Source organism: Crinia signifera, chromosome 8 (assembly GCF_055691185.1).
Source record: "Crinia signifera chromosome 8, ASM5569118v1, whole genome shotgun sequence".
NCBI classification, from domain to species: Eukaryota; Metazoa; Chordata; class Amphibia; order Anura; family Myobatrachidae; genus Crinia; species Crinia signifera.
Window position 1 is genome coordinate 16,096,358 of NC_139224.1, and position 18,856 is coordinate 16,115,213.

Genomic DNA, 18,856 nt, shown 5'->3' on the forward strand with positions numbered 1-18,856 from the left:
ATTCTACTTCACATGTGATGTTGCCTTGGGCAACCAATCAGATCATGTCTACTATCTTCTAGAGGGTGCTAAATAAATAAGCAGGGACTCCTAACTGCAAGCCCCTGCCCCCGCCACAGGACACTGCTGGTCCCAGGCAGGCCTCGGGAACATCACCAAAAACCGGGACGTTCCTGCGGTAAACGGGACAGTAGGAAGGTATGGACTAGCACGTGTCCCTATGTTATGTTTCTGCTGACAAATAAAACATCTGGGAGCCAATAGTGTGCAGTCGTCAGCTGTGAGTGACATATACAGGGCCCGGCCTGTCCCCCTCCCTGTGTGTGGTGACGGAGAGTCAGGGACAGGACACTGGCTGCATTCCTTGGGCGGGAGCAGCAGATAATCTATTCACAAACTTCTTACTCAACTCTGAGAAGTTTCCCATAGCAAGCAGTCGGCTTGTGGCATTTTATAGACTGTGCTAGTTTGTTATGGGAAACTTCTCTACTTTATCTCTCTCTGTGGTTTGATGCATCTCCCCCTGACGTTACTGCCGCTTGCTGGCAGCGGTGCACTGTGTGAGTGTGAGGAGGAGGATTGGAGATCACTCAGTACTGGGGTAATGAGGGGGGTGGGTGCAGGCTCTGGTGAGACTGAAAGAGGAAGTGGGAAATAAAAGCAGAAGAAGGAGAGAGGGGGTGAGGAAGGAGAACCTCATTTCCTGCCCATTCTCACTCTGCACCAAAGCAGGGCACAGGCTGCCCTCCCTGACCATCTGCAGCACACGGGGCTGGGGACATGGACTTGTAGTCAGGAAGGCCTGGATGAGATTTATCCTTGGAACGCGGCTCTGTGGCATAAAACCACTTTAACTGCTTCTATTTTTCCTGCTCAGAACTTGGAACCCTCGGGAAGACCCCATTTAATACATGTGACTTTGTAGGGTGCGAAGAACAGATTCCTTCCCTGGGATTGCTCTACATCCTATATCAATGCCGCACAAATGCCTGCTGGGAACCATTCAGCTTCTCCTGGTCCTGTCTTTCTGCCCAGCCCGACCGGCCTCTCTCCTGCCAGGCAGACCCTTCGTCGCAGTTTGGAATGCCCCCACAAGCCGTTGCTGGGACAAGTTTGGGGTGGCTTTGGACCTGGCGGCATTTGATATTGTTGCCAACCAGAACCAGACATTTGAGGGCACAGAGATGGTGATCTTCTACAGTAACCAACTGGGCCTTTATCCTTACTATGATAAGAATGGTGAGCCTGTCAATGGCGGGCTGCCCCAGAATGCCAGCCTGAAGGACCACCTGAAGCAGGCTTATGAAGACCTGAATGCCACTATGGTGGCTCCAAACTTTCAGGGAGTGGCGGTTATAGACTGGGAGGATTGGAGGCCTCTGTGGGATCGGAACTGGGATTCCAAGTACATGTACAAACAACAGTCCTTAGAGCTGGTGAGGCAACGGCACCCTGATTGGTCTGACAGGCAGGTGTTGGACGAAGCCAAAAGGGAATTTGAAGATGGCGCCAGAAGGTTTATGGCCTCCACTTTGGAGCTGGGACGTAACTTTCGACCTAGTGGTTTATGGGGCTTTTATGGTTTTCCCAACTGCTACAACTACGGCTACAGAAACTCCAGCTATAATTACACCGGAGAATGCGTCCAGGTGGAAGTGGAGAGGAACAACCTCCTGACATGGATGTGGAATGCAAGCCGGGCCCTGTATCCCGAAATCTACCTGGAAAGCGCACTGAAGATGTCCAAGTATGTTGGCCCATATGTGAAGTACAGGTTGGAAGAGGCCTTTAGAGTTTCGGTTGAAGCAATGGAGGGTGACCCCCCTGTTCTTCCCTATGGCCGAATTGTCTACACCTACAGCATGGACTTCCTGGAGCAGGTGAGCATCAGGTGATATTCAGAGCTGCCCTAGGAGGTCTACTCTGCGCTACCAGCATTACGCACACCCTGGTATGCTCTGTTTCTGCAGGAGGACTTGGCTCAGACCATAGGACAGAGCGCAGCACTGGGGACAGCTGGTGTCATCCTGTGGGGGAACGCTGACTACAGCGCCAGCAAGGTAACTGTGATGTGATGGGGGAGAGAGACCTGCGGGTCTGCGGTGTTAGTGTCCTCACCTGTGTGTGTCCTCTGTTGGCTGCATTGGAATATAGTACATATAATACACAGGAAGATTGCTCATTTATGTCCAATTATCCTGAATCATGGCGGCCCTATGTATCAGCATTTTATCCACAGAACCCCTGGGCCAAAGTCAACTGTGTATATACTGTATATCATCCTTAGGTTCAGCTATGTGGCCTGGGTAGTACTGCGCTCACCTGTCATCCTTACGGTCAGATATGCGGTGGTGTATAGTACTGCGCTCACCTGTCATCCTTAGGGTGAGCTATGTGGCCTGGGTAGTACTACACTCACCTGTTATCCTTACAGTCAGATAAGCGGTGGTGTATAGTACTGCGCTCACCTGTCATCCTTACAGTCAGATATACGGTGGTGTATAGTACTGCACTCACCTGTCATCCTTATGGTTAGATATGCGGCGGAGGATAGCTATGTGTTCACCTGTCATCCTTTGATACATCCCACCCTTAGTGTCACTTTTACACTAATAGAGCATCGCCTACATCTGCTCCTCGTGTCACTGTGCCAACATGCCCCTGGCACCCCAGCGCTCAGTGCGCTGCACCCAGCTACACTGCAGCATCTTTCCCTCTCCCTACTCATTTGTGGCCATCTGAATGGTGGGGACCATCAAAGAAACCAGCTCTGCTAGTGCTGTAGGTGTGTGAGTGCCTCCAACACATCCACGTCTATACATGCCACGTATCAGTCATATAGAGGTGCACCCCCATATATGTGCCGCATCCATCCACGTCTATACATGCCACGTATCAGTCATATAGAGGTGCACCCCCATATATGTGCCGCATCCATCCACGTCTATACATGCCACGTATCAGTCATATAGAGGTGCACCCCCATATATGTGCCGCATCCGTCCACGTCTATACATGCCACGTATCAGTCATATAGAGGTGCACCCCCATATATGTGCCGCATCCATCCACGTCTATACATGCCACGTATCAGTCATATAGAGGTGCACCCCCATATATGTGCCGCATCCGTCCACGTCTATACATGCCACATATCAGTCATATAGAGGTGCACCCCCATATATGTGCCGCATCCGTCCACGTCTATACATGCCACGTATCAGTCATATAGAGGTGCACCCCCATATATGTGCCACATCCATCCACGTCTATAGATGCCACGTATCAGTCATATAGAGGTGCACCCCCATATATGTGCCGCATCCATCCACGTCTATACATGCCAAGTATCAGTCATATAGAGGTGCACCCCCATATATGTGCCGCATCCGTCCACGTCTATACATGCCACGTATCAGTCATATAGAGGTGCACCCCCATAAATGTACCGCAACCATCCACGTCTGTACACGCCACGTATCAGTCATATAGAGGTGCACCCCCATATATGTGCAGCATCCATCTACGTCTATACATGCTACATATCAGTCATATAGAGGTGCACCCCCATATATGTGCCACATCCATCCACGTCTATACATGCCACGTATCAGTCATATAGAGGTGCACCCCCATATATGTGCCGCATCCATCCACGTCTATACATGCCACGTATCAGTCATATAGATGTGCACCCCCATATATGTGCCACATCCATCCATGTCTATACATGCCACGTATCAGTCATATAGAGGTGCACCCCCATATATGTGCCGCATCCGTCCACGTCTATACATGCCAAGTATCAGTCATATAGAGGTGCACCCCCATATATGTGCCGCATCCGTCCACGTCTATACATGCCACGTATCAGTCATATAGAGGTGCACCCCCATATATGTGCCGCATCCATCCACATCTATACATGCCACATATCAGTCATATAGAGGTGCACCCCCATATATGTGCTGCATCCATCCACGTCTATACATGCCAGGTATTAGTCATATAGAGGTGCACCCCCATATATGTGCCGCATCCATCCACGTCTATACATGCCACGTATCAGTCATATAGAGGTGCACCCCCATATATGTGCCACATCCATCCACAGAAAAAAGTAGTGTGTGTGCGTGGTGCGCAACCAATCAGCAGCTGACACGGGGTTGTCACACCCCAAGGGGTAAAAAGGACAAAAAAGCAAGAAGTGTCAGCGCTGGCTATACCAATGAATGGATCAGACGGTTCTCAAAAGTATAAAAAATTTAATAATACAGTATAATATACAATAAAACATAAAAAATAGGATTAAAAAGGTGTGAATCAAGAGCAAGTGAAGAAGCCGGATGCACAAACCTTCCGGGGAAACGCGTTGAGCTGCACAATACCTGGCCGACTGACTCCATCTCTGACCGTTTGGTGACTTGTCCGATCCACCCACAGATACTCCTTAATCAATACTGGACCTATCGTATTGGGATAACAGCACGATCCCTAATTCTTCCAGCAAAACAAGAGGCAATCAATACAAGTGGGAACCGTGAGTCCTTGAAATTATAGGACACCTAAGGACACAATCGATCACCAGTCTGGATTCATCTACCTACCAGACCGCCCAGGATGGTAACATATATGTCAGTCAATAAGTGCCTATATATCCAAATATCCCGGTGATATTCTTTTTAAAGAAATTATTGGACATTCAGTCTATTTGATTCACACCTTTTTAATCCTATTTTTTATGTTTTATTGTATATTATACTGTATTATTAAATTTGTTATACTTTTGAGAACCGTCTGATCCATTCATTGGTATAGCCAGCGCTGACACTTCTTGCTTTTTTATCCACATCCATCCACGTCTATATATGCCACATATCAGTCATATAGAGGTGCACCCCCATATATGTGCCACATCCATCCATGTCTATACATGCCACATATCAGTCATATAGAGGTGCACCCCCATATATGTGCAGCATCCATCCACGTCTATACATGCCACATATCAGTCATATAGAGGTGCACCCCCATATATGTGCCGCATCCATCCACGTCGATACATGCCACGTATCAGTCATATAGAGGTGCACCCCCATATATGTGCTGCATCTATCCACGTCTATGCATGCCACGTATCAGTCATATAGAGGTGCACCCCCATATATGTGCCGCATCCGTCCACGTCTATACATGCCAAGTATCAGTCATATAGAGGTGCACCCCCATATATGTGCCACATCCATCCATGTCTATACATGCCACATATCAGTCATATAGAGGTGCACCCCCATATATGTGCAGCATCCATCCACGTCTATACATGCCACATATCAGTCATATAGAGGTGCACCCCCATATATGTGCCGCATCCATCCACGTCGATACATGCCACGTATCAGTCATATAGAGGTGCACCCCCATATATGTGCTGCATCTATCCACGTCTATGCATGCCACGTATCAGTCATATAGAGGTGCACCCCCATATATGTGCCGCATCCATCCACGTCTATACATGCCTCGTATCAGTCATATAGAGGTGCACCCCCATATATGTGCCACATCCATCCACGTCTATGCATGCCACGTATCAGTCATATAGAGGTGCACCCCCATATATGTGCTGCAGCCATCCACGTCTATGCATGCCACGTATCAGTCATATAGAGGTGCACCCCCATATATGTGCTGCATCCATCCACGTCTATGCATGCCACATATCAGTCATATAGAGGTGCACCCCCATATATGTGCCACATCCATCTATGTCTATACATGCCACTTATCAGTCATATAGAGGTGCACCCCCATATATGTGCCGCATCCATCCACGTCGATACATGCCACGTATCAGTCATATAGAGGTGCACCCCCATATATGTGCTGCATCTATCCACGTCTATGCATGCCACGTATCAGTCATATAGAGGTGCACCCCCATATATGTGCCGCATACATCCACGTCTATACATGCCTCGTATCAGTCATATAGAGGTGCACCCCCATATATGTGCCGCATCCGTCCACGTCTATGCATGCCACGTATCAGTCATATAGAGGTGCACCCCCATATATGTGCCGCATCCATCCACTTCTATACATGCCACGTATCAGTCATATAGAGGTGCACCCCCATATATGTGCCACATCCATCCACGTCTATGCATGCCACGTATCAGTCATATAGAGGTGCACCCCCCATATATGTGCTGCATCCATCCATGTCTATGCATGCCACGTATCAGTCATATAGAGGTGCACCCCCATATATGTGCTGCATCCATCCTAGTCTATGCATGCCACGTATCAGTCATATAAAGGTGCACCCCCATATATGTGCCACATCCATCCACGTCTATACATGCCACGTATCAGTCATATAGAGGTGCACCCCCATATATGTGCCACATCCATCCACGTCTATGCATGCCACGTATTAGTCATATAGAGGTGCACCCCCATATATGTGCCGCATCCATCCACGTCTATTCATGCCACGTATTAGTCATATAGAGGTGCACCCCCATAAATGTGCTGCATCCATCCACGTCTATTCATGCCACGTATCAGTCATATAGAGGTACACCCCCATATATGTGCCGCATCCATCCACGTCTATTCATGCCACATATTAGTCATATAGAGGTGCACCCCCATATATGTGCTGCAACCATCCACGTCTATGCATGCCACGTATCAGTCATATAGAGGTGCACCCCATATATGTGCCACATCCATCCACGTCTATTCATGCCACGTATTAGTCATATAGAGGTGCACCCCCATATATGTGCTGCAACCATCCACGTCTGTAACGCCACGTGTCAATCATATAGAGGTGCATCCCCATATATGTGCCGCATCCATCCACGTCTGTATAATGCCACTTATCAGTCATATAGAGGTGCACCCCCATATATGTGCCGCATCCATCCATGTCTATACATGCCTCGTATCAGTCATATAGAGGTGCACCCCCATATATGTGCCACATCCATCCACGTCTATGCATGCCACGTATCAGTCATATAGAGGTGCACCCCCATATATGTGCTGCATCCATCCACGTCTATGCATGCCACGTATCAGTCATATAGAGGTGCACCCCCATATATGTGCTGCATCCATCCACGTCTATGCATGCCACATATCAGTCATATAGAGGTGCACCCCCATATATGTGCCACATCCATTCATGTCTATACATGCCACTTATCAGTCATATAGAGGTGCACCCCCATATATATGTGCCGCATCCATCCACGTCTATACATGCCACATATCAGTCATATAGAGGTGCACCCCCATATATGTGCTGCAACCATCCACGCCTGTGCACGCCATGTATCAGTCATATAGAGGTGCACCCCCATATATGTGCCGCATCCATCCACGTCTATACATGCCACTTATCAGTCATATAGAGGTGCACCCCCATATATGTGCTGCAACCAACCACGTCTATACATGCCACATATCAGTCATATAGAGGTGCACCCCCATATATGTGCCACATCCATCCACATCTATACATGCCACGTATCAAGTCATATAGAGGTGCACCCCCATATATGTGCTGCAACCAACCACGTCTATACATGCCACATATCAGTCATATAGAGGTGCACCCCCATATATGTGCCACATCCATCCACGTCTATACATGCCACTTATCAGTCATATAGCGGTGCACCCCCATATATGTGCTGCAACCATCCACGCCTGTACACGCCATGTATCAGTCATATGGACCCCAAACATGTGGAAGACTCCGCTCGGATGTGCACCATAAGAAACCTCAGTTTCCTCCCAATTAGTGATGAGACAAGATGGGGAAGTGGTCACAGTACACGGGCGTGGGCACATCATGTTGTGGGCACTCAGCTGCCTCCCATAGGAAATCCCATCAACCAGTGGGACTCAGGGTATTATCGGGTCACCCCTCAGTGCCTCCCAACTGTCCCCAAATCTCACTCCGCAGCTGTGTCCTTCCTGTAATGGGTAGGTGGGATTATCAGTGTAACTTTGTATATGCGAGATGTTCTTGTTCTGCAATGTCTGTTGAGTGTCAGCTCTTCTGTCCCACTTGTGTCGCAGGAGGCCTGCCTGGCAGTGAAGTCCTATATAGATAACACACTGGGGGCGTATGTGGTGAATGTGACGAGCGCAGCAACGCTGTGCAGCCAGAGCGTGTGTACTGGGAACGGACGCTGTGTGCGGGAAGACACCTCATCTGAGGCCCTGCTCCACCTGCCTCCCGACAGCTTCACCATCAGCAAGAGTCCCCTGGGCAGCGGATATCTGGTCTCAGGACAGGCCACCAAAGGGGACATTGTACACATGGCCGCACACTTCCAGTGCCGCTGTTACCTGGGGTGGACAGGCGCCGACTGCTCACACAGGACAGGGCACTGAGTGCTCACTCACTGCATCAAGCACAAGCAGCCAATCAGCAACAAGCTTTTATCTGTCTAGTGTCTTTCCTTTGTTGTATTAAACAGTATTTCTTACACAGAACATGAAGCATTAATAAAAGTCACATGATGATGGCACAAAGGCCGTGAGGTGCAGGTCACAGGTGTGTGGGCGGATGAGGCAGGGGAGTCAGTGCCTCTCCTGTCATACTACAGTATAATACACACTTTTGACCGGGCCGCTGACTAGCCGACCAATGTTATAATGTGTAGGTTGTGGAGAACAGAAGTCCCGCCAGCTCAGCAAGATATCGGGGTGGCGGTGGTGCCACAACTGGTGGGATGCCGGAATGTAAAAGCTATTGTGGAGTTAGCGGAGGGCATGGTGGTGGTGTCGAGGTGTGCTGTAGGGTATAGCAGCTGAGAGCAAGTCAGCGTGACTAAACACTTCACCTATGCAGAGTTCAGTAGCAGGCGGCATGCAGAATAGCGGTGGTACCCTGTCAGGGCGGGCAGCTTCATCACATTGCCCCCATGTGCCGGATAATTGAAGCCAGCGGGAAGAGGCGGAAGGCAGGACAACGGCACAAGGGTAGCAATGAAGAACTCCTGAAGATGGAAGATGCCAGTGATGTCCTAGGTGGGTGTCGGTCATGTAAAAGTGACCACGCCCCCAGGGGAAGATGCTGTAGAATAAAATATTAAAACATTCTGTGTCCTGTCTTTCTTTTAATATTTATTTTACAGGGGCACTGTATCTGGTACTCTTTACCTAGAACGGCGCCCGTCGCGGGCATCGCGGGTACATTTATGCCTGCCCGCGACGCGACCGACGCGATGCCCGCGATTTTCCCATTGAAAACCATGTTAAACCTGAAAAATCGCGTCGGTCGCGTCGCGGCCGGCCATAAACGTACCCGCGATGCCCGCGACGCGATGCTCCCGATTTCCCATAGGAAGCAATGTTAAAAGCCGCGATGGACCCGATTTTAGTGTTAAATGCCTCAATCCACCCGATTTGGCCATAGGAATCAATGTTAAATGGGCTACAGAGCCCATTAACCCTTAAATGTCCCCCCAAATTTTTAACGCCACCCCACGATCAACGCCAACCCGAAGCGTGGCGAGCGCAGCGAGCCCACGAGGGGCGGCGGTACGCGTCCTCCGACCTTTTCATGCCCTACTATCCACGTCGGCGTGGTGTGAGAATAGAATAGTGTGGCGAGCGCAGCGAGCCACCGAGCCCGAAGCGTGGCGAGCGCAGCGAGCCCCGCGAGGGGACGCGGATACCTTCACAGGTAAGCGCGTCCCCTCGCGGGCTTCACAGGTGTCCGTGGCCACGCGGACACCTGTGAAGCCCGCGAGGGGACGCGTATAACTGTGAAGGTATCCGCGTCCCCTCGCGGGGCTCGCTGCGCTCGCCACGCTTCGGGCTCGGTGGCTCGCTGCGCTCGCCACACTATTCTATTCTCAACTCCACGCCGACGTGGATAGTAGGGCATGAAAAGGTCGTAGGACGCGTACCGCCGCCCCTCGCGGGCTCGCTGCGCTCGCCACGCTTCGGGTTGGCGTGGATCGTGGGGTGGCGTACAAAAATTGGGGGGACATTTAAGGGTTAATTGGGGCTATTTGGGCTCTGTAGCCCATTTAACATTGATTCCTATGGGAAAATCGCGGGCATTGAGGCATTTAACGCTAAAATCGCGGTCAATCAGGCTTTTTAACATTGTTCTCTATGGGAAAATCGCGGTAATCGCGGGTACCCGATTTTGATGTGCCCGCGATTTACCCGCGATTTACCCGCGATGCCCGCGATTACCGCGATTTTACCCGCGATGCCCGCGATTTCAATCGTGGGCGCCGTTCTAGGTAAAGAGTACCCTGTATCTATTTCCCAGGGGTGCCACAGATAGCCCTGGGTGCGGGTGTCCTAGGGACAAAGCCAGATTAAGGTCTAAATGGGCCTGGAGCTGAAAATGATCAAGGGCCTATTAATAGGAGTTGTGGCCAGCACCTAATAATGTGGGGGGCGTGACCAGTGTTCTGGTTGGGTGGTCTGCTCAGGGGTGTGTCTATATTTGTGTAAATACTTTCAACTAATGAAATATGGTTTGTATCCCTATTGCACACTGAATGAGAAATATACATATAATAATCATCAGACAATACAGAGATCTTGGTTGCATATATCTGCAGATATAGGGTTGAGCCCCCAGGCCGTACGTCAAGGCGTCTCTGTCACTGGGGGTCCCTAACACTGGGTATGGGTCTGGGGTGTGGGCCCCCAATGTGCCGACACAGGCTGACTACTCCAGGGCAGCACACAAATGAAAGTTAGTAGGTGTTAAATAAGAAGCACATAAGTGCTATGTAGGGAGGTGAAGGTGTGATTAAAATAATACATACAATAGGGAAAAAACATAAATGTTAATAAAGTGTTAGGGTGTGCTACCCTGGAGCAGACCAGCCATACCAACAAAGGGGGAATCACACTCCCAAACCCATCCCATGCACAATAACAAATTTATGGGCCTAATAGCCCAGTGTAAGGCCACATGATAATGGCTTACAACATCTGAGAGCCAGCTTACCTGGAGATACCCCTGGCTTCTCCAATGGCACTCAGGTGTCAGCAATCCCTCCTATTGCTGACCCATCTATGCCTCTCAACTGCACAACACTTTTATTGGTAAGCTGCTCAATCAGAGGTCTGTCATTCAGGTGCCAACAGGGAGGGGTAAATCTGGTTAGGAAAAAAAACAGTTTGTATCCCTATTGCACACTGAATGAGAAATATACATATAATAATCATCAGACAATACAGAGATCTTGGTTGCATATATCTGCAGATATAGGGTTGAGCCCCCAGGCCGTACGTCAAGGCGTCTCTGTCACTGGGGGTCCCTAACACTGGGTATGGGTCTGGGGTGTGGGCCCCCAACATGCCGACACAGGCTGACTACTCCAGGGCAGCACACAAATGAAAGTTAGTAGGTGTTAAATAAGAAGCACATAAGTGCTATGTAGGGAGGTGAAGGTGTGATTAAAATAATACATACAATAGGGAAAAAACATAAATGTTAATAAAGTGTTAGGGTGTGCTACCCTGGAGCAGACCAGCCATACCAACAAAGGGGGAATCACACTCCCAAACCCATCCCATGCACAATAACAAATTTATGGGCCTAATAGCCCAGTGTAAGGCCACATGATAATGGCTTACAACATCTGAGAGCCAGCTTACCTGGAGATACCCCTGGCTTCTCCAATGGCACTCAGGTGTCAGCAATCCCTCCTATTGCTGACCCATCTATGCCTCTCAACTGCACAACACTTTTATTGGTAAGCTGCTCAATCAGAGGTCTGTCATTCAGGTGCCAACAGGGAGGGGTAAATCTGGTTAGGAAAAAAAACAGTTTGTATCCCTATTGCACACTGAATGAGAAATATACATATAATAATCATCAGACAATACAGAGATCTTGGTTGCATATATCTGCAGATATAGGGTTGAGCCCCCAGGCCGTACGTCAAGGCGTCTCTGTCACTGGGGGTCCCTAACACTGGGTATGGGTCTGGGGTGTGGGCCCCCAACATGCCGACACAGGCTGACTACTCCAGGGCAGCACACAAATGAAAGTTAGTAGGTGTTAAATAAGAAGCACATAAGTGCTATGTAGGGAGGTGAAGGTGTGATTAAAATAATACATACAATAGGGAAAAAACATAAATGTTAATAAAGTGTTAGGGTGTGCTACCCTGGAGCAGACCAGCCATACCAACAAAGGGGGAATCACACTCCCAAACCCATCCCATGCACAATAACAAATTTATGGGCCTAATAGCCCAGTGTAAGGCCACATGATAATGGCTTACAACATCTGAGAGCCAGCTTACCTGGAGATACCCCTGGCTTCTCCAATGGCACTCAGGTGTCAGCAATCCCTCCTATTGCTGACCCATCTATGCCTCTCAACTGCACAACACTTTTATTGGTAAGCTGCTCAATCAGAGGTCTGTCATTCAGGTGCCAACAGGGAGGGGTAAATCTGGTTAGGAAAAAAAACAGTTTGTATCCCTATTGCACACTGAATGAGAAATATACATATAATAATCATCAGACAATACAGAGATCTTGGTTGCATATATCTGCAGATATAGGGTTGAGCCCCCAGGCCGTACGTCAAGGCGTCTCTGTCACTGGGGGTCCCTAACACTGGGTATGGGTCTGGGGTGTGGGCCCCCAACATGCCGACACAGGCTGACTACTCCAGGGCAGCACACAAATGAAAGTTAGTAGGTGTTAAATAAGAAGCACATAAGTGCTATGTAGGGAGGTGAAGGTGTGATTAAAATAATACATACAATAGGGAAAAAAACATAAATGTTAATAAAGTGTTAGGGTGTGCTACCCTGGAGCAGACCAGCCATACCAACAAAGGGGGAATCACACTCCCAAACCCATCCCATGCACAATAACAAATTTATGGGCCTAATAGCCCAGTGTAAGGCCACATGATAATGGCTTACAAAATCTGAGAGCCAGCTTACCTGGAGATACCCCTGGCTTCTCCAATGGCACTCAGGTGTCAGCAATCCCTCCTATTGCTGACCCATCTATGCCTCTCAACTGCACAACACTTTTATTGGTAAGCTGCTCAATCAGAGGTCTGTCATTCAGGTGCCAACAGGGAGGGGTAAATCTGGTTAGGAAAAAAAACAGTTTGTATCCCTATTGCACACTGAATGAGAAATATACATATAATAATCATCAGACAATACAGAGATCTTGGTTGCATATATCTGCAGATATAGGGTTGAGCCCCCAGGCCGTACGTCAAGGCGTCTCTGTCACTGGGGGTCCCTAACACTGGGTATGGGTCTGGGGTGTGGGCCCCCAACATGCCGACACAGGCTGACTACTCCAGGGCAGCACACAAATGAAAGTTAGTAGGTGTTAAATAAGAAGCACATAAGTGCTATGTAGGGAGGTGAAGGTGTGATTAAAATAATACATACAATAGGGAAAAAACATAAATGTTAATAAAGTGTTAGGGTGTGCTACCCTGGAGCAGACCAGCCATACCAACAAAGGGGGAATCACACTCCCAAACCCATCCCATGCACAATAACAAATTTATGGGCCTAATAGCCCAGTGTAAGGCCACATGATAATGGCTTACAACATCTGAGAGCCAGCTTACCTGGAGATACCCCTGGCTTCTCCAATGGCACTCAGGTGTCAGCAATCCCTCCTATTGCTGACCCATCTATGCCTCTCAACTGCACAACACTTTTATTGGTAAGCTGCTCAATCAGAGGTCTGTCATTCAGGTGCCAACAGGGAGGGGTAAATCTGGTTAGGGAAAAAAACAGTTTGTATCCCTATTGCACACTGAATGAGAAATATACATATAATAATCATCAGACAATACAGAGATCTTGGTTGCATATATCTGCAGATATAGGGTTGAGCCCCCAGGCCGTACGTCAAGGCGTCTCTGTCACTGGGGGTCCCTAACACTGGGTATGGGTCTGGGGTGTGGGCCCCCAACATGCCGACACAGGCTGACTACTCCAGGGCAGCACACAAATGAAAGTTAGTAGGTGTTAAATAAGAAGCACATAAGTGCTATGTAGGGAGGTGAAGGTGTGATTAAAATAATACATACAATAGGGAAAAAACATAAATGTTAATAAAGTGTTAGGGTGTGCTACCCTGGAGCAGACCAGCCATACCAACAAAGGGGGAATCACACTCCCAAACCCATCCCATGCACAATAACAAATTTATGGGCCTAATAGCCCAGTGTAAGGCCACATGATAATGGCTTACAACATCTGAGAGCCAGCTTACCTGGAGATACCCCTGGCTTCTCCAATGGCACTCAGGTGTCAGCAATCCCTCCTATTGCTGACCCATCTATGCCTCTCAACTGCACAACACTTTTATTGGTAAGCTGCTCAATCAGAGGTCTGTCATTCAGGTGCCAACAGGGAGGGGTAAATCTGGTTAGGAAAAAAAACAGTTTGTATCCCTATTGCACACTGAATGAGAAATATACATATAATAATCATCAGACAATACAGAGATCTTGGTTGCATATATCTGCAGATATAGGGTTGAGCCCCCAGGCCGTACGTCAAGGCGTCTCTGTCACTGGGGGTCCCTAACACTGGGTATGGGTCTGGGGTGTGGGCCCCCAACATGCCGACACAGGCTGACTACTCCAGGGCAGCACACAAATGAAAGTTAGTAGGTGTTAAATAAGAAGCACATAAGTGCTATGTAGGGAGGTGAAGGTGTGATTAAAATAATACATACAATAGGGAAAAAACATAAATGTTAATAAAGTGATCTCTGTATTGTCTGATGATTATTATATGTATATTTCTCATTCAGTGTGCAATAGGGATACAAACTGTTTTTTTTTCCTAACCAGATTTACCCCTCCCTGTTGGCACCTGAATGACAGACCTCTGATTGAGCAGCTTACCAATAAAAGTGTTGTGCAGTTGAGAGGCATAGATGGGTCAGCAATAGGAGGGATTGCTGACACCTGAGTGCCATTGGAGAAGCCAGGGGTATCTCCAGGTAAGCTGGCTCTCAGATGTTGTAAGCCATTATCATGTGGCCTTACACTGGGCTATTAGGCCCATAAATTTGTTATTGTGCATGGGATGGGTTTGGGAGTGTGATTCCCCCTTTGTTGGTATGGCTGGTCTGCTCCAGGGTAGCACACCCTAACACTTTATTAACATTTATGTTTTTTCCCTATTGTATGTATTATTTTAATCACACCTTCACCTCCCTACATAGCACTTATGTGCTTCTTATTTAACACCTACTAACTTTCATTTGTGTGCTGCCCTGGAGTAGTCAGCCTGTGTCGGCATGTTGGGGGCCCACACCCCAGACCCATACCCAGTGTTAGGGACCCCCAGTGACAGAGACGCCTTGACGTACGGCCTGGGGGCTCAACCCTATATCTGCAGATATATGCAACCAAGATCTCTGTATTGTCTGATGATTATTATATGTATATTTCTCATTCAGTGTGCAATAGGGATACAAACTGTTTTTTTTCCTAACCAGATTTACCCCTCCCTGTTGGCACCTGAATGACAGACCTCTGATTGAGCAGCTTACCAATAAAAGTGTTGTGCAGTTGAGAGGCATAGATGGGTCAGCAATAGGAGGGATTGCTGACACCTGAGTGCCATTGGAGAAGCCAGGGGTATCTCCAGGTAAGCTGGCTCTCAGATGTTGTAAGCCATTATCATGTGGCCTTACACTGGGCTATTAGGCCCATAAATTTGTTATTGTGCATGGGATGGGTTTGGGAGTGTGATTCCCCCTTTGTTGGTATGGCTGGTCTGCTCCAGGGTAGCACACCCTAACACTTTATTAACATTTATGTTTTTTCCCTATTGTATGTATTATTTTAATCACACCTTCACCTCCCTACATAGCACTTATGTGCTTCTTATTTAACACCTACTAACTTTCATTTGTGTGCTGCCCTGGAGTAGTCAGCCTGTGTCGGCATGTTGGGGGCCCACACCCCAGACCCATACCCAGTGTTAGGGACCCCCAGTGACAGAGACGCCTTGACGTACGGCCTGGGGGCTCAACCCTATATCTGCAGATATATGCAACCAAGATCTCTGTATTGTCTGATGATTATTATATGTATATTTCTCATTCAGTGTGCAATAGGGATACAAACTGTTTTTTTTCCTAACCAGATTTACCCCTCCCTGTTGGCACCTGAATGACAGACCTCTGATTGAGCAGCTTACCAATAAAAGTGTTGAACTAATGAAATATGCCTGGAAAAGGCAGGGGGCTGGCATAGGAAAAATGCAAAGGGTTTAGTATAGGGTGGAAAGTGGCAAAGAGGTTGGCATATGCAAGGGCCTGGCACAGAAGAGAGTGAAAATAGAAGCTGCAGATATACTTACCTTCCAGCGGCGGCTGCAGACTTTGGGCTGCCGTGCAGACCATGTATCGCCAGCACTGAGAGCATCGGTCAGAGGGGTGCATCTAGCACCAACTATTGGGCATGTCCAGTGGCGGATTCAGGGGGGGGGGTCACCCGGGCACGTGTTGTAGCTGAGGACCAGGGCTTTCCAACGAGCCCAGCCCCGTGTCTCTAGCCCCCCGGGAACCAGAGATATCGCCTGGCAAAGCTGTAAAGTTTTTTTCCAAATAGGATAATATGGGAACCGTCAATTCCGACCCCCACCCGGTTCCGACGGCTGCCAGTTCCCCCCCTGGCATCACATAAGCTTGTGGTTGATCTCATTCAATTCCAAATCGCTGGGCCTTCAATATGATACCAGGCTGGTCCATATTAGTCGGTTCCAGAGATATTACGTGTAAACTATTTTTTTATTTTTGAAATGTAATTTCATGGCTGTTCATGTTATTTGAGGGCAGATTACTCTGGAACCAAACGTTCCAGTTTCACTGGACCAAAATCATTCAAAGCCCACTCAAAAGTTCTTCAATATGATACTTGTCTCATGTAAATGGATCAGTTGGTTCCGAAGATATAGCCGGTTAAATAAGATAACTGGTTAAAGGGGGGAAGGGTGGTTTTCTCTCCCCCTCACACAAGAAAATGCAGGGACAAGGCTGGTGTGAAAGGGGCCAACCTGGGAATGCATTTTCTGGTGTGAAAGGGGTATTATTTTAAATAGCCGGGACCTGCAGTGCTCTGAATACAGCCAGGCTCTGCCACTGTCAGTGGCTATCACTTCTGCCTGGCAGCTGTCCCCCATTTACTGCGAGCATGTATTCCCCTTGGCAATGAGCATGTAATCCCACATGGCAATGAGCATGGAACCTCTGGAAATGAGCATGGAACCCTTGGCAATGAGCATGTAGATAAGCAGCACTTATGTAGCATCATTTTTAACAGGCATTATGGTGTTTGACATAATACATAATGGACATAATGGCGTGTAACTTAACGTGTAATGGACATTATGGTGTAAATGTTTAATGCGCGCCTTTGGTGGACAATGTTCCTGTTTATGAAACGTATTGTAAATTTTGGCTTAATCTGTGTGGCATTATGTGAATTTTGTCACAATCCGTGTGGCATTATGTGAATTTTGGGTCAATCCGTGTGGCATTATGTGAATTTTGTCTCAATCCGTATGGCATTATGTGAATTTTGTCACAATCCGTGTGGCATTATGTGAATTTTGGCTCAATACGTGTGGCATTATGTGAATTTTGTCTCAATCCGTGTGTTATTATGTAAATTTTGGCTCAATCCGTGTGGCATTATGTGAATTTTGGCTCAATCCATTTGGCATTATGTTTATTTTGGCTCAATCCATTTGGCATTATGTGAATTTTGGCTCAATCCGTGTGTTATTATGTAAATTTTGGCTCAATCCGTGTGGCATTATGTGAATTTTGACACAATCCATGTGGCACTATTTGAATTTTGGCTCAATCCGTGTGGCTTGATGTGAATTTTGACACAATCCATGTGGCATTATTTGAATTTTGGCTCAATCCGTGTGTTATTATGTAAATTTTGGCTCAATCCGTGTGGCATTATGTTTATTTTGGCTCAATCCATTTGGCATTATGTGAATTTTGGCTCAATCCATTTGGCATTATGTTTATTTTGGCTCAATCCATTTGGCATTATGTGAATTTTGGCTCAATCCGTGTGTTATTATGTAAATTTTGGCTCAATCCGTGTGGCATTATGTGAATTTTGACACAATCCATGTGGCACTATTTGAATTTTGGCTCAATCCGTGTGGCTTGATGTGAATTTTGACACAATCCATGTGGCATTATTTGAATTTTGGCTCAATCCGTGTGTTATTATGTAAATTTTGGCTCAATCCGTGTGGCATTATGTTTATTTTGGCTCAATCCATTTGGCATTATGTGAATTTTGGCTCAATCCGTGTGTTATTATGTAAATTTTGGCTCAATCCGTGTGGCATTATGTGAATTTTGTCTCAATCCGTCTGTTATTATGTAAATTTTGGCTCAATCCGTGTGGCATTATGTTTATTTTGGCTCAATCCATTTGGCATTATGTGAATTTTGGCTCAATCCGTGTGTTATTATGTAAATTTTGGCTCAATCCGTGTGGCACTATTTGAATTTTGGCTCAATCCGTGTGGCTTGATGTGAATTTTGACACAATCCATGTGGCATTATTTGAATTTTGGCTCAATCCGTGTGGCATTATGTGAATTTTGACACAATCCATGTGGCACTATTTGAATTTTGGCTCAATCCGTGTGGCTTGATGTGAATTTTGACACAATCCATGTGGCATTATTTGAATTTTGGCTCAATCCGTGTGTTATTATGTAAATTTTGGCTCAATCCGTGTGGCATTATGTTTATTTTGGCTCAATCCATTTGGCATTATGTGAATTTTGGCTCAATCCGT

General features: G+C 47.4%; 1 protein-coding gene across 1 annotated transcript; it reads left to right on the forward strand.

Annotated features, from left to right (window-relative positions):
* Positions 1-614: 614 nt before the first annotated feature.
* Positions 615-9,129, forward strand: LOC146025774 (hyaluronidase-1-like). The gene is made up of 3 exons (XM_083155826.1): positions 615-1,880; positions 1,971-2,060; positions 8,101-9,129. The coding sequence occupies exons 1-3, from the start codon at positions 975-977 to the stop codon at positions 8,416-8,418; spliced, it is 1,314 nt and encodes a 437-aa protein (XP_083011952.1). The 5' UTR covers positions 615-974; the 3' UTR covers positions 8,419-9,129.
* The last annotated feature ends 9,727 nt before the right edge of the window (positions 9,130-18,856 follow it).

What these genes read in the sequence shown, in the direction of transcription:
- LOC146025774 (XM_083155826.1), top strand. Translation starts at nt 975, where the DNA reads ATGCCGCACAAATGCCTGCTGGGAACCATTCAGCTTCTCCTGGTCCTG. An exon ending in GCATGGACTTCCTGGAGCAG is followed by an intron (nt 1,881 to 1,970) that starts GTGAGCATCAGG and finishes CTGTTTCTGCAG; the next exon opens with GAGGACTTGGCTCAGACCAT. An exon ending in CTGACTACAGCGCCAGCAAG is followed by an intron (nt 2,061 to 8,100) that starts GTAACTGTGATG and finishes CTTGTGTCGCAG; the next exon opens with GAGGCCTGCCTGGCAGTGAA.